Source organism: Neopsephotus bourkii, unplaced genomic scaffold (assembly GCF_033783945.1).
Source record: "Neopsephotus bourkii isolate Nb327-2 ecotype Australia unplaced genomic scaffold, CSIRO-AGI_Nbou_v1 NB_1388, whole genome shotgun sequence".
Taxonomy (NCBI): Eukaryota; Metazoa; Chordata; class Aves; order Psittaciformes; family Psittacidae; genus Neopsephotus; species Neopsephotus bourkii.
Window position 1 is genome coordinate 1,833,378 of NW_026901866.1, and position 16,521 is coordinate 1,849,898.

General features: G+C 39.2%; 1 protein-coding gene across 1 annotated transcript; it reads left to right on the top strand.

The window, feature by feature from the left end:
* The first annotated feature begins 28 nt into the window (after positions 1–28).
* DTD2 (D-aminoacyl-tRNA deacylase 2) lies at positions 29–8,657 on the top strand. The gene is made up of 3 exons (XM_061367609.1): positions 29–241; positions 6,197–6,266; positions 8,308–8,657. The coding sequence occupies exons 1-3, from the start codon at positions 98–100 to the stop codon at positions 8,631–8,633; spliced, it is 540 nt and encodes a 179-aa protein (XP_061223593.1). The 5' UTR covers positions 29–97; the 3' UTR covers positions 8,634–8,657.
* Positions 8,658–16,521: the final 7,864 nt, after the last annotated feature.

Genomic DNA, 16,521 nt, shown 5'->3' on the forward strand with positions numbered 1-16,521 from the left:
CAGCCTCACAGCACGGCTCAAAGCGGCGCGGCCTGGGGTACCGGAAAGGCGTTACGCGAATCCCGGCGGCAGCGACGGGGCCGCGCACCGCGCACGCATGCCCCCGCCCTTCTCAGGCCGAGCCGGGATCGTTATGGCGGTCGTGGCCCCGGCGCTGGCTCGGGCCTTGCTCCAGCAGTGCACGTACGCCAGGCTGCAGGTGAAGCCGCCCGAACACGGCGCCGAGGCCGAATGGGTGGAGGTAACGTCCGCTTCGGCCCTTCACCCCTCGGAGGAGCGGGGGAAACGGCGGCGGCTCGGGGCTGCGCTGGGCCAAGGCGGGCAGCAGCAAGGCGCTCCGTCGGCTGCACGACGAGCGTATGGATGGAGGCAGGGGCCGCTCGCCGAGGCCGCAGTGCGCAGGCCGTGGGGACGGTACTCGGTGGCGACGGCGGGAGCGAGGCTCCAGCCTCCCCTTAGCGCGACCGCGTCGGTGACAGCGGTGGATAAGCCTGGAGTTTCAGGAGATCTCGGTCGGGCTGGGCTGGGCTGGGCTGCTGGCCTTGCCTGCCTTCAAAACCTGTCTCTTCGTTCTTCAGCGAGACAGTTGTGCTGAAAGCAGCCCCAGTGGCCAGCTGGCTACTGCCAGGAGCTGAGCGCCTACCCGGCCGCTCCCCTACCCTGACCGGGACGGTGGGAGAGGAACCAAAGGAGGAATTCAAGTGGGTCAGAGTAAAGTCAGGGAAATCACTTACCCGTTACTGGCACTGCCAAGACAGTCTTGACTTCGGGAATTCAATTATTCACTGCCAGTTTAATAAATTTAATTAGTCATTTCAATATTGAAAAAAAAACCCAAACCAACAACTCACAAATATTTAGGCATTTGAAGAAAAATCCCTCCTCCTTTTCCAGGCTAAGCTTCATTTCAGACACGTCTTCTATTCCCTTCCTAGTTTCCACCACAGACCCCTCTCCGCAACCCCTTGTTATTGTCAGAGTTTACAGTCAGTCCCTTCAGTGAATCAACAAGCAGCACATGAGGCTGGGATCAGTGCTCAGAGGTTTCTCATTGCTACTCCTTATTCTTCACCTATGTTCTAGTTTGGGTCCTCCAGAAGAGCACAGCTGCCCCACCACAAAACAGCACCTTCCCCTCTAACATTGTGCCTTTGTTGCCATTATCTGGCCTTTCATAGACACATTTTCACAGATGCACTGCAAACTTGGCTGATGGGCGCAGCCATGTACTTTGTGAGTTAGTGTACACGTGGAGAAGAAACACCAGGTACAGCAATAGGGCTGTGGCAGCAGTAGTTGTAATTTATTTTGTTTTCTAGGCCATTAACCAAAAGTTAAATTTAGGACATAGATTCCACACAGCTAGAGGAGAACATCATAATTTCCCTCTTCCCATAGTCTTCTGTTGGGAGAGGTAGGTAGGTCTGCAGACTCCCTGGGCTATGCGCTGTGCATACAGACCAGGGCTGTTTACCAAAGTATGAAGGCTGCCCTTTGGGATGCACTGTTGTGCTGTAGGTGTCACTGTTTATGGGTTACCTGCACTAGAATAACTCATCTATGAAGATGCCAAATATTTACCCCTTGGCTTTTTTTTTGGTGTTGTTTTTTGTCCTTTTTAAAGTCTACTACAACTAGAAGGGGCTAAACATAGTCACTCACACTTAAAAAGTAAAAATTCTAGTGAGTTTGAAGAGCTTATGAGTTCATTCAACAAATCTGAAGGGAGTTTAAAAAAAAAAAAAAAAGTTGGTGTTTCCAGTGTTTGACTTTCACATTGTTCTTAAAACAGTTCTGCCCTTGCTCAGAAGAGGCAGGTGGGTCCAGGAGACCTAGTTTCTGCATCATTGCTTGGGAAGATAGAACGTTTTACTCAGAGGAGATACGTGTCATCTCACAGATACTATGTTTGGCTGAAGTACATCTGTGTGTATTGCATCATTAGCTTCTTGGTGTAAGGTTAATTGTAGCAAAAGTTGCTCAGCGCAGCATAAATTAACTAGAGGAGAAATACCCTATTTCTAGTTTGCTAATCTCAGAAATAATTGTAGATCTAGTAAATAAAAGCAGAAATGTAATTTTGCTGGCTATCTTTTCAACTGTCTCAAAAGAGGCCTATGTTATGGTTTAGAGATACGATGAGTAATTCTGTTGCAAGGAGGTTATTCTGTATATATCTGTTCTGTGAAGTTTTAAATGGCTGAACCAAAATCACAGAGAAAGTAATAGATGGCACTAAAGGAATCTGCAAGAGACTTGGGTGGTCTCAGCAGCAGATACTTTGCAGACGTGAACCATACTAATATTTGTCATGGGGTACTTGGTAATCTTTCCTGGGCACCTGGGGCCCTTCGAGAGAAATCTGTTTTAACAAGAACTCAACATGCAGGAAAAAAAACCCTATGCAAAGTTCCAATTTTCTTTAGTATGACTACTTTAGAGGTCACTGGAAGAAATCATTGCTGCTGGTTTTCTGTAATGTTGCTCCCTATATATGCATGTGAATGCAAAAAAAAAAAAAAAACAAACCCAAACCAGACCTAATAAACTATTATTTGCATAAACCAGTGTTTCCTGATGATCTGTAACAACTTAAAAGTAGGTCCTCACCTTGAGAAATTTCTAGTATCCTATAAATAATGCGTTTTGTAGGTGGCTTTGAATAGGTTCTGAGTTGTAAGAGACCCCTGTAGGTACTTTAAGAACTTCAGAGTCAGTGTTCTTTATCTGGGAAAAGGTTTGAGAGTACTTTATGTCTATACATGAATCACTGCCTTCATTGTGTTTTCATGACCGAGTTTTTCTGCCCTGTTGAGGATTACTGGGGATGGGGTGCCTTGCTTATGGAGAAATGTTGGTTAGATAGCATCCATAAAAGGTTTATGTACACAGCAAAATACTTAGGGGGATAAAAAAGGGAATTCTCCTTTTAAAGGCAGGAGAGAAAAAAGGTGAGATTTGGTGTATTTCACAACTGTGGGAGAAAATAAATGTAAAATGAATATTCAGCTAAAAAGTGTAAGTGCCTATGCTTTATGCAATGGAAACTGTTTTTCCCTTATCTTCTTTCCCTTGATTTGTTTTCTGGTTAAGACAACAAAAAGAAGTGCAAGGTACCAGGCACAGACCTGTTTTGTGACCTGCAGTAGATGATGTAATCTCTCTTTGCTGTAGCTGGATGTATGAAATAAGAAGAAATCTTCTCACAGGGTAGCAAACCTGACCTGAACATGAAAAGTCAAAGAATATATAATTTAGTTTCACAAACTGGCTTCCGAAGGATTACGAAGTGACTCAGTTTCCGCTGTCAGTTGCATTACATTTTCCTGGGGTGAAGGGATAAAAGGGGTAGTTTTGCAGAATATATTTGGGGGTTGCTAATGAAATACTGCAAAATTCAGATGGATATATTTAGTAATGAGGGTGAGGAAGGAGTTAGCTGTTTGTTTTTCCTGTAAAAGGTAAAAAGCAGTGTTTGGTGGCAGTATTGCTAAGGCTGGCTATATGGCTTCAGGGTACTTCATCCCTTCATGATGCAGGTTTCCTGGTCTGATGATTACTTAGGACAGTTGTATAATAAATGCTAGCACTGCAAAGTAACTTGCTCTGCTGGTTTATTTATGTAGGCATTTTACTGATAACAGTAAATCCACACAAAGCAGAGTTTTCCTGGCCAAGCACCTGCCCATCACTACGTAAGTTCCTTGCAGTGGCTCTTTGCACATCAGCATGTTGAATTTATGACTTTCTTACTTGTGTTATTTTGCTTAATTTTTCCTTAGTTAAATATAGTTGTGAAGAGCAGTCAGCTAGACTTTTGACAGGTTACAGAGGACCTCCAGCAAAGGCAATGTTTTTGCTTTGGTTCAAAAGGTTTTTACATTCCCATTCCTTACATTGGCCACAAGCACTAGTCTTAGGACACCCGAAACACAGATACAAGATCAGAGGACCAACATGCATTATTATTACTAGGTTAGCTCTTGAAATTGTATTCAATTTTACATCTACTATTTCATTAAATAAACTAAAAAAAAAGTAAGACATAAGAAGAGGTAGAGACATATTCGCACGTGTTCAGACAGTTTTCAGCTATAGTTGAAGCTATAAGTTTCAACATACAAATAGCTGAATAGTTTTCAACTATAATATGGTTGAAAAGTGTTGTAGAAAATCATAAGCATGCAATACAAATAGAAACATCCTCTAGCATCTTTAACTTGTCCCTGAATTACTTTTTTTCCGTCAGACCTCCTGTCCCTTTAATTCCCCTTAATACTATGTCTCATCTTGTGATAAAAGGTATATCAAAAATAGGCATCGAATTATAATGGAGGCTGGAAAAATTATGACTGTTTTTACTTACTCTTTAGCTGTCTGGTCTTAGGACTTGCTGGTGTCACTTTCTTTACCTTTTTCTCTTTTTTAATGAACTGCTTGCAGAGTATTGTTACTTCTGTATGTGAGACTGCAAAACACAGTCACAGTTCTCAAGTTGAATGATTCTCTGTGATGTGTGCTATTAAATGGAGTCACTTCTAATTCAGTGTCAGGTACATACAATGTAAATGTGCTTGGCCTATTTTATCACAAATATTTTTATTAGTACGTATATGTACCTTGTTATTCTCTATGAATACCTTGATGCTGGTCTTTGTTGAATGACTATTTAGCTAAGCATGTAGGCTATTTCATATTTGGCAGCCTGCATTTCTCTCCTTTATTCAAACAGATGGTTTGAAATGTCATTTGAGGTTCAGGCCATCAAATTTCTTACAGTGTTTATGAAATATGGCAGTCATTTGGGAACATATATTATATTGTGCAGAGGTCAAAATGAATTTTGAAAGGAGCCATTTAAAGCTTTTGAAAATTCTCAGCATGTGACGTTTTGGCTACAAAGAGCAGCCTCTTTTCCAGAAGTTAGTTACCAGAAAAATAGTCGAGGGGACATAACTCTTCTCAGTCATTGCCTTGAGCATTTTGTTTAATCTCTGCAATAACAAAGGGATAAAATCTCATGTGTATAGCTGAGCTTTTTTTCACCTAAAACCTTTATCTTTTAAAGAAAAGGGGAAAAGAAAAATAAAAGAGGAGAAAAATAATAAAGGTATTTTTAGAAACTATCCACATTTCTTACCCTTTTGCTTTGATAATGTATATTAGTGACTCCTTCCTGCCCCAACCTACTTAGCATCTCTTAGGTGACATTTCATAACCTGACATTTATCTTTCTTCTAACAAAAATATAAAGACACTCATTCTTGACAAAGCAGTGCTGAGGTTTTAGATACTGTATGCCTGTGGATATTGTATGCCTTTCTTTTTTTGTCCTGAAGAAGTTAAACCATTCAGGTATACCTGTGCATGAGACATAATTGCTGTTGGCTGCAGATCCTGTCAGTTTGTCTTAATAAAGCGGAGGTTGTTGCACACAGTCCTTGTGAACTAACCAAGAAAGCTATACAAGAATTTCCTTGTGCTTTTTCCTCAGTACAGACCTAATTCTTCCCTCAAATCAGTATTTCTTACAAGTAGTTCTTCTGACTGCTAAAGAAGTAGCATATACTTTATACAAATCAGGGGAAAGGTCCCATTTCACCAAAAATATTTTACCCACCATTAAATAATATTCTGAACAACTTCAGTTGTTGGTCATCAGATTTAAGTTGGTCATCATGCTGCAATCTTTAATTAACAGACTCAATGTTTTTTTCAGAATTATCCTGTACTAGATTACTTTTGACATCAAAATACAGTTCAGTTCACTGCTGAGTCCTGTGGTGGTTGTCATGTTTCATGATAGGAAATAAACTTGTAATTCACACTGAAAAATATTTTATATTTGATAGAAAATAGCTTACATTATTTCCTTTGCTGGATTTAAGTACTGTAATTCATCTTGTCACCTTGTCTATGTTAGTACTGTCCATTGTATATTCCAATTAAATTTGACTTTACATGGAGCTAATAAATTGGCTTAATTGTATGTAGAAGCATTGTGCAGATAATCACCATATATCTCATAAACTTACACAGTATCATGCGTAAATGTCTGAAGTTATACTAGATAACTAAAACTGCTCTCAGAAGCTTTTCTTATGCAGTTTTGCTATTTTTTGATACTAGTTTTAATGATAAGTGTGCATGTTGGACAATGAGAAACATTGACATAGTTTTCTATAATCTTTCATAGATCCAGAGGGGGCTTGTTATCTACATATGCTTCTTCAAAGGTGCTGATGAAGATCTTGTTCCAAAAATTGGTATGATATAATCCTTATCAATTCTTGTATTGTTGAAAAAGAAGAGCAGTAGAGGCAGAGAAGGCAGCAACCATTTGGACAAGAAGTCAAAAAGCCATCAGACAGCATCATTTCAAATCAATCACCTGGCTAAAAGAACAGCTTGATCTTGTTTCTTTTGACAGTTGTGCATACTTCTCACTCTGTCCATCTGCTCATGATCTACCTTTCATTTAGAAAGTCAATTCCCATGATGATAACATTCTAGCAAACAAAGTGTGTCACCTGCTGTTTGACATATTACATGTATCAGGCAGCAGGTTCAGCCCAGGACAAATCTCAGTTTAGAGAAAACTGTTTTTAAATAATTTGTGGCTTGATTTGAGAAGTATTTTAACACTGATCCCACTGTAGGTGCAGGATATTTAAAATTATAGCCAGTAGAGGGAGTTGGGTGGATAACTAAACAGTGTTCTTCCTGTCTCCTTCCAGTAATACTATATACAGTTAGCATTTTAAGTGCAGTTTTCTGGTTCAGAAGTGATAACAGCAATATCTGCAGTTCTTTCCCTCTTCTCCACATGCACTTTAACATTTACCTCAAAGCAGAGAAGATGCTGTGGATTAGATCAAATGGGAGCGATTTCTGTCTTCACCCACTGTTGTTTCAGCTTGCAGTTTTGGTTGGTTGCTTGCTTTTGTTTTCTTCTGTACGTTTATTTAATTCCTCACCCTCCTTTGCTCCATCAGTAGTACTGCACCACCTGGGAAATTCCATGATGCCACTTTTATTTCCAGATAAAAGTGCCCCTTTTCCGTGACTGTCTGATATTAGTGGTTTTTCAAAAGGTCAAGTAACAGTAGTCTATTTGGGGCTACTGACTGGGACCAGCAGAAAGACCTGGCAGTGCACACAGCCTGTGCAACAGCACAGGTGCTATTAAAAATGCTTAGAGCAGCTGCTGGGGGTCTTGGCCTTAGAGGGCAGAATCTTTCTGTGATGCTAAACTAAGTTGAAATCACTGTGTGTATTTAAAACTGTGATATGAAAATTGCTTTTGTGCTTGTGAGGGTTTCATGAGAGTGTTACTTTACTTGAGAATAATGACCTTTTCAGCTGTCTGGCTGCTGAAACAGGTCAGAAAAAGTTGTTTCCTATTAGGATATTCATCTACAAGTATCCTCCTTAAGTGTCTTGTCTTATAAAATATTTTTTCCTAAATATATTTGGAAACTGTTTAAATGACTGGGTTTACTTCCTGAATCACAACTCAGCTCTTCTTGGTTCCAACAACATTAAACTTTTATGGGTTTGGAGGCATGACTAGTATCCTCCTAGCTTTTACAGAGTTGGAGGAAGTTTTTGGGGAATGATTTGATTTCTTATGCAAACGTATATACATTGGGAAATATAATGTTAGTAAATGCATCAATTTTGTTTGCAAGTTTATATATTCTGGCTTATGGACCAAATTGCATCTTTGAGCTTCCTGCCCATTTGCTCTCTCAAAAGACAAGCTGGCACCCATTCATCTCACAGTGGAGTTCTGAAAGACACTCACTCCACTTGAGACCAAACTGCAGAGCTGTGGCTTCAGCCCAGATCAGTGATGGGTCCTGCTTCGAACTCTTGCAAGCAGAATGAAAAGACCCGCGGGCAGAAACTTCTCCAAAGTGCACTGAAGATGGTGTTATCTCCTGCAGTGTGTAGTGTTGTGCAAATGTTGCCTATTAGAGTATACAGTAGTTAAATTAGGTCACTAATTGGATCCTGGGTTCCTCTGGGGGTGTCCAGCTAGAATCAACTTCAGGATTTCAGACAACCAAAATACAAGTCTTTAGTCATATTATATTAATATAAATATCCTTGACATTCTTCACAATACTCAGACGTCTTAGCTGATTGATAGTGTTTCGTTTCATTTCATTAATAAGCAGTTCCTGTTAACTCTAATAATTTGTCACACATCACAATATTTGTTATATCTTGTTTATGATGTTTTATTAGGTGCTCTTTAATTTGGTTCAGTTACACTAACTCTTACTTTATTTTTTTTTGCAGTTCATATGCTGTTGAGTGTTAAATTAAGTGAAAATGAAAGTGGCGAGTATGTTTCTGTTCTTGATTTACCAGGCGATGTGCTAATCATACCACAAGCTACTCTAGGTGGTAAACTGAAGGGAAAGAAGATGCAGTACCATGCAAACATTGAAAAAGAAAAAGGTTTGGAACTTTATTCTCAGTTTGTGACTTTGTGTGAAAAAGAACTGTCTGCCAGCACCAGATGTGCAGAGGCAGGGGTTCGGGTCAAGCATGGCACGTATGGAAACAGGCAGGTGTTAAAACTGGATACAAATGGACCTTACACTCATCTGATTGAATTTTGAAAGAAATAAATGATGTCCTAGATACAGTACTGGCTGGCAAATGTTGTCTTCTTCTTTTTTTTTTTAATATCTGTAATTTCTAAGCGTTAATGTACTTAAATGATTTAGGAGATGATACAGTGTAAGAAAGACTTTCACTCATCTGGTACTGGTGTTGCCAATCTCATTAAATAGATGCTTAAGACTGCTTTGTGACAATGAGTTGTTTTATGCCCAGATTCATCTGAAGTGTGGTCAAAATAATTGGTAATATTGATCCAGTGAAGCTGGATAGTTTGGAAGGCTTTATTAACGAAAATAGGGTAATGCATACATTTCTTACTACAAAAATAATGGCAAAAGTTTTACATGTATTAGCTATTGTAAAGTACACTTGAGGATGCGCAGTGTATAGATTAAAAAAATAAAAGAATGCTGTAGATGTACTTACCTGTTCTCAGATGCTGTAGATATACTTACCTGTTCCCAGATTTCCTTAGTCAGACAATTTTTGCCTTTCTGTTTCCTATCTATGAAATACCAACACTTCCTAGCTAGCAACTATATTGAAAGCAAAAATTCATTGAATTTTTAGCCTGAGAGTAGGTATTAAATAAGAAAGTCCATTCCCCTCATCCAGAGTGTTTAGGAGTGGGACATTTAAGCACTGAACATGGGCCATACAAAGAAGAAAAAGCGAGGTGCCTCTAGAAACTGAAGTTAAGGCAGTACCACTGAATTGCTTTCTTGAAGTCTGCACTCCGAAATCTCCTCTGATGTATTTTCATAGGCTGCTTGCTATAGTTTGGTCTGTGTCTTTGTTACCGTGGTCATCTTGTCTACTCAGTTCTTTCATAACAGAGACTTCAGGGAAAGGACTGAAATACTCACGTGAAAACAAAAATAAAAATGGCACGATATATGCTGCCGCCTTGTTATTCCCTCTGCCCCTATTCCTTCCTTCCAGCTTTTTGTCTGTTGAATCTGCCAGGCAGAGAGTAGCTTATATTTCTTTTATATACAGTGTTAGCACATTTGGGGCGCCATTCCCAGCTGACCCACTATGCAGTACTGTCATAACCATCACTAACAGATGGTGTTAAGAAGATATAATGGGAAATTCTGTCTTGTGAGGCAGTAACAACAGAACAGCTACATTAAAACATGGCAAATTCAAAACTAATTGTAGTGCATTCATCCTATGAGTCAAGTTTCTCTTTTACTGCAGCACAATGTTTTGTGAGGTCAGTAACTTAGAAGGGTTCAAAGCGAAATGAGACAATTCTATGCTTTGCAGTAATTATGCAGAATTCCCAATTAAATAATAAATACTTTGGAAAATATGTAAAACCTCACGGTTAGTGAGCATGACAGCTTGTGAAATCTTAACTGCAGGTCAGTAGTTAGAATTATTCTGTCCTTATCTTTGTTGTTTGGGTTTTTTTAAACCATGACTGGATGTGTAATCTGCAGGCTGAAGCTATGCCATGAGAATCACACTTTTTAGCAGTTGCAGAGCTTGTAGTTTTGATGAGAGAAGTAAGATTTTTCAGATTAACATAATGCATGTTTAATAATTATGAAACACCTAAGGATACTGAATTCCTAGCAGCTAGCACTCTCACAGTTGAAAACAACTGTTCACACAAATGGCCTGAAAATATTAGCTATGTCCCAAATGACATATTAATTAATAATTAACAGTTGTGATAGACACAATATGAGTCATGTTCTAAGCTCTTACTAGCAACATCTAAATAAGATTGTCCTGATGTGAATAACTAATACAAATCAGTAGGATCCCTGTGCTTGAAAAAACTCTTTTTATTCCTCTTTCTGTTGGAGGCTAAATCTTAAAAAGTGCTGAATAACACCACTTTTCACCTTACAGGAATCGTGTGTAGTCAGTATATCTCAAGAATTGATCCTTTGAGGTATAATACAAAGTCTGAGGGTTTTTGGGTTCTGTTTGGGTTTTTTTCCCTGGCTCCAGAAAGATCTTTGGCAGCCTGGCAATTTAGTCTCTGTATTTCAAGAACTCTGCAAGAGGGATGAGCTTGAAAATGGTTAGTGAAAAACAGACTTCAGCTCAAACTCCATCTTGTTCTGATCTCTCATTTAAAACGCATACAAACTTATGTATAATTCAGTGGTTCTTGACACAAGACAGAACTCTGGAGTTTCTGTAAAAATGTGACATCTTTGTGTATGTCTTCCTGTTTTTGAATTATTTGTGTATCCATCTTGGAATACTGATATCTGTCATCTTCTGCTCCAATGATTGGCAGCTTGTTAAATGATGTGCCCTTTGTACCACTTTATTTGTATCTACTATTGATTCACAACCCATTTACTGAAAGAAGCTATTTCTGAATAACATGATGGACCATACTGATGAAAAAAATTGATTAAAGTTATATTTTCAAAGCCAAATGCTCATTGCTTTCTGGCATGAATATGTGCTTTAAGCAGATGACCTGACAGTGCTTTAAATAGCTGCTATTCTGTGACGAGACAAAAGCTCAAATAAGTATCCTGTGCTATACTTAGAGAATATCTATTGGAAGATGCTTATTATTCCCCATTTTGTTGAAGTAAGCTATAAAATCAGGAGTCATCATTACGCTATTCTAGTGTGGCCCCAATTCCACTCTCACACATAATTGTTGTATTGGGGATTTTGTGACCTTGTTTGCGGTGTATACGCCCAGTGTGTCTATGCTGAGTGCGTGTGGACTATGGACTGTGCTCATAAAACTAGTGAGTTCAGGTGCAATAGCTTGTTTTCTCGTCAGCATTACTTCCGCTTCCTTCCCATGCCCTTTGTGGAAATATTTATCTCTGTTTCTACGTACAATGTGCAACATACAAATACTAATCCATAATTGGAAGGTAGGTAGCCCAGTAATACCGGTAACAACGGTGCAGCTGTATTGCCATTGCTAGTAACAGTTCACAGTCTTTGTCCTGAGGTTTACAAGACGTGAGGATGGAGGCTTATCACATGTGCTTTGCCTGAACTTTCTCTGATCTTGTGGCTTTGCACAAGTGGTTTTACTTGATCTAGCTGTAACATCAATTTTTTCTAATGACACGAGTCTATAGCTAATTTAGTTTACTTTTGCTTTGTATTGTGTAACCACAGGTTTTATACAGATATTAATAAGTAGTTATTCTGTGTAGGATGATATATTTATTACTAACAACATTACAGCGTACAGAAATGAAGGCTTGTTACAACAGCAGCAACCTTGAGCAGTGAAGACACCAGGTGCAGTGTGGAGTATAGGCATAGGACAGTAAGAGATGTGGCACAGGCTGGTAGTGGAGACCCTGGGGCTATAAACAACTTTCCAATAGTCAGTTAAAGAAATACAGACCTGCAGCAGGACAAAGCTAGCCTTAGGGATTAAAAGAGAAAAGTAAGTATTTAAGATAAATAAAATACATAGTTGCAGACTAGTGAAAAAGGAAGGTGTATAACTTCATTAGGAAACATTTAAAAATAGCCCCAAGTGAAAGCTGTTTCCAAGAGAGGAAAAAAAGAAGAGGAAATTATGAACATTAACATCATACTCTTGCAGGCACAGGACTCTGGATGCTGATGATCCACTGTGTTCACTCCATCAGAGTCAAGCCGTAGGGAGGTGAAAGGATAGGCAAGACACCAGGAGAAAGGGTAGGTACTAGATAGTGCATGCGTAACAACTTTAACTGTAGTATTGCTGAGACTTTCTATACAATTACTTTATTTTTCTTTTCTTTATTTTTCTGCAATAATCAGATCTTTTATTTTTATTTTTTGTGACTTTACACATAAGGTGGGTTTCTTTTTGCCCATAACAAGATTTTGTACATAGAAGCTCCTAAAGACAGTTCCTTCCCCATGTTGACATGGCACCTGCTTGATGGGCTGCTGGATATTAGCCAGCCTTTTTGGTGGTTTTCACCAGGTCCTTTAACGCATCTGTGATGTCTAATCTCATTTACCACAAAAGCTGCACAGAAGTTTCTTTCTTCGTTGTGACTCAAAGCAACCACTACTCCCTGAGAACACTCAGTTCCATCAGTATGAGCCATCTGTTTGGATTTGTCAGGGTCTGACTGGAGAAAAAAAAACAGTCCCAGACCCTGGTTCAGTTTGTGATCCCAAGAGTGAAATTAAGACACAAATGAGGTCAAGTGCCATAATCAGACTGTTTATTACAAATTACAAAAAGACAGTTGTAAAAAAGGGATGTTATTGTAATAAAGGGGATAGTGATAGGACAGATTGGAAAAAAGGTAGAAAATGAAGCAAGAATTTGGGTTGCAGAGAGAGAGAGAGAGGTAGTCACCACCAGGTATCCGGCAGTGTCCCAGGGATCCGTTGTCATCGTCATTGGCAGTAGGAGTTCTTCAGGGTTCATAGTCTCATAGTATCGGAGCACAGTATCCCCCAAGAGTCCATTGGCAGTGGGTTTCCTTGTGGAGTTCCCTTGAAGTATCCATTTTGGCAATGTTTTACTCCCCTTTTTATATTCCTGTTCTGGTGGGCCAGTTTTTCTGGTCTTGCAGCCAACTGCAGGTGTCTGCACACACACAGGTATGTGCAGCAATTCTTGGGATAATGGACAGCAATTCCTCACAGCAATCCTCGAGGTAATGGATGGAAGAGTCTTGTCAGCTTTCTCATTCATCCCTCAGGCAATGGATGGTGGATTCCCAATTCAGCTCCTCACTCCCTTCTCCCAGGCAATGGATGGAAGAGTCTTATCTCAACTCCTCCCACCTTTCTCCCTGGCAATGGATGGAAGTCTTATCTCAGCTCCTCCCACCCATCTCTGAGACAATGGTCAGTGGAGTCCAGTTTCAATTCCTCACACCAGTTCTTGAGACAATGTAAGGGTGTTAGCTCAGCTCTTTCCCACTCATGCCTCAGGCAGTGGATGGTGGAGTCTCATCTCAGTTTCTCAGACCAATCTTTGAGACAATGGACAGTGGAGTCTGATTTCAGATCAGTCTCTCACAGGATTAAAAATATAATCCAGTGAACCTCTGGTGTAAAAACAGCTTCTTTGAAGAAGGAGGTATGAATTCTTTAAGCTTCCATCATTTTCTGCTTTTAGTCCCTCATAGTATGTACATCACTACGTTGCCTCCTTCAAACACACTCTGTTTCTCTTCTCAAGTGGCAGTATGCTATGGAGGTCTCCAGAAATCCACAGGCATTATCTGCAGTCTGTCATCAAACCTGTCTGTGACTGGCTTAATTTCTTAACTTCTTTGCACCTCAGTTCTCATCTAATAAATGGGTATTCAGTTTTTTTCCAGTGTGCCATTACTTAAGGCTGTACATTGAGCAAAACAATTACTATCACTGTGTTTGGTGTATTGCACAACACAGTGAGGCTGAACTCTGTGAGATCCACAGCTACTTTATAAATCAGGGTCACAACTGTTGGATGAGAACACAAGTAAGAGCTGCTTCTCAATCTCTTTTTTAGGAGAACAGCACCCAAAATTTGTGACTCCCTTAAGAATTTAGTGAGCTTGGTATCTCATATTCCTTCTTCTTTTCTTGAAGTTCCTTGAAATAAACTAAAAATTTGGGGGTTCCTACAAGATTCTGCTACCAGAAGTGCTGTGCAACTACAGCTGAAAAGTAAATTTTATATGTGGACAAGAGAAAAGAACAGCAGTTAGAATAGCCTCAATAGTATGAATGCATTGCACATTTTCCATTTAAACCAGTGCTGTTGCTGTCCGCTAGTTCAATTACTGCCAGTGTGTGGCTTTGGATGCAGCAATTTTCTGCTCCACTTTTTCCATCTGTGAGACAAAGAAAGCATGAAAACCGGGGGAAAAGAAGTTTAAAACCACTTCTTTTTTCTTCTTTTCCTAATGGCAAAAAACCACCTCTGCTCTTCTTTTAGCTTCAAAAGGCAATACATTCTCACCTCTCTTCATCTTTGTTGAGCTATAGGAGTTTGCCTTTTACTACCTCCTACTTTAGCCTCTGCCTCACAAAGTGACTTGAGATAATGTCCACAGAGCACTGTGGGTACCTCAGTGAACAGTGTGGTATCACTACAAATAACACCCCATGCTATTTATAAATATAAATAGGAATGACCCAGAGAGCATGGAAAAGCAAATAAACGGTATTCCTGTGACACTGTTCCAGTTCATATATATTTATGTATCTTGTTCATCTGAATTTAATATTGCTTTCTATTGACTTCAGTTGTATCTGCCTGTGTAAGTGCCGCACTAGATGCCCCATTATGTGAGTATGTATTAAAAATATGCAAGGAGCTTACGGTTATTTAGATGCGCTCCCTTGGAAAAGAGATTGCAGTGAAGTGTTTTGGATAAACAGTAAAAGCAAAAGGTTCTTGGGAGGCCTTAATATGCAGGTAGCAATCCATCTCTAGGTCTCATTAATGTGCAGCTAATTCTTGTCAGAATACTTTATCCAGGATCCTTCAGGTGTTTAATTTTAAAATTTAAAAACCCCATATTATTTTACTGCTGAAGATTGAACATTTATTCATACATCGAGCTCTTTGGTATTATTGTGTTGTGGTTTTGATAGGACTCATCTCCCTTTCTTATTTCCCGCTTCCATTTTGGTAGCTGTATCTAACATCATCTAGGCCTGCACAATACCTTTATTTACATTTTAGAATTAAAAATAACAGCAGGACTATGTAATTGCTTGGCAGGAACTCAGGCCTTGTATTTTGTGATAGTACAAAAAGCAACTGTGTTGGGAATGAAAAGAAGTCTAGCAGTATTTAAGCATGAAATAAAACCATGTATTATTTTTTATATTCAGTGTCTAACAAAGATTTGTAACTAAGGCTTTGCAAAACCTAGGACGGACAGCATAACTCCAGAAGGTAACTACTCTGGGGATTTGAATGTTTCATTTTTGGGATTAGAAACACATGCTTACTCTCTCAACTGAGGGAGCACTGATGGACAGCCATGGACGCTAAAGCTGCAGCAGTGCTAGAAATGAGCACGTTATAATGCTTATAGTCAGATTAATAACCTTACTTAGATTAAAACCAAGTGTAAGTTGCCTGTTGCTGATGGTGTTTTTGCAGAATCAGACCTTAATGGTCTGACTCTGTACTTAAATAGGTATATTGACTGTATATTGTAGTTGCATAAAGAAAGTAAAATTAAATGTTTAATTGTATCATTCATCTAAAGATATTCCTTCTTACTGATTTTATGATATAACAGAATTAGGTTTTGTTTGTCGTGTAATTACTTGGTGAGGTTTCATTTGCTTTAAATCAGGCCCCTAGTCCTGTGATTCTTACTCATGCGTAGGCAGTCCCACTGAATTCAAAGGAATACATTCTTTTCTAGAGTCACTGAGGATTATAAAGCTGTAAGAAAGAAAATATTTAGCTCAGAGGCATATGTGACTGTATGGATATTCCACTATGACTGGAATCTGTCTGACAGAACTGATTCATGCTCTGAATCAGTCAACCCACTTTACCAAAATAGACTTAACTAATGAGAAGACTAATCAGCAGGTTTCTGCACTGCAATTATTTGCCAGTTGCTTATTTTATTAAGCAATTTGCTATTGAAGCTCAGTCAGGACTAATGAAAAAGAGGAAATTGAATTAATACATGCTGAATACATTTAATTGTCCTATTTTTGTCTGGTTTAGAGCAGAATACTATAAACTTGCTTAACAGTGTTTTTTATCTCAGATTAAAAAGGGGAAAGATAAAAATGGCACGCATGGCTGCTGAAGTAGATGTCAATTTGAAGTGCATAGTTAACACTGTTGACCAATGTAGGGAACAAAATCATACTAAATAATCAATCAAGGTTATCTATAAATCCAATAAACACAGATTCTTACCCTCATCTAAGTATTGCTGGCACAAAGCAACC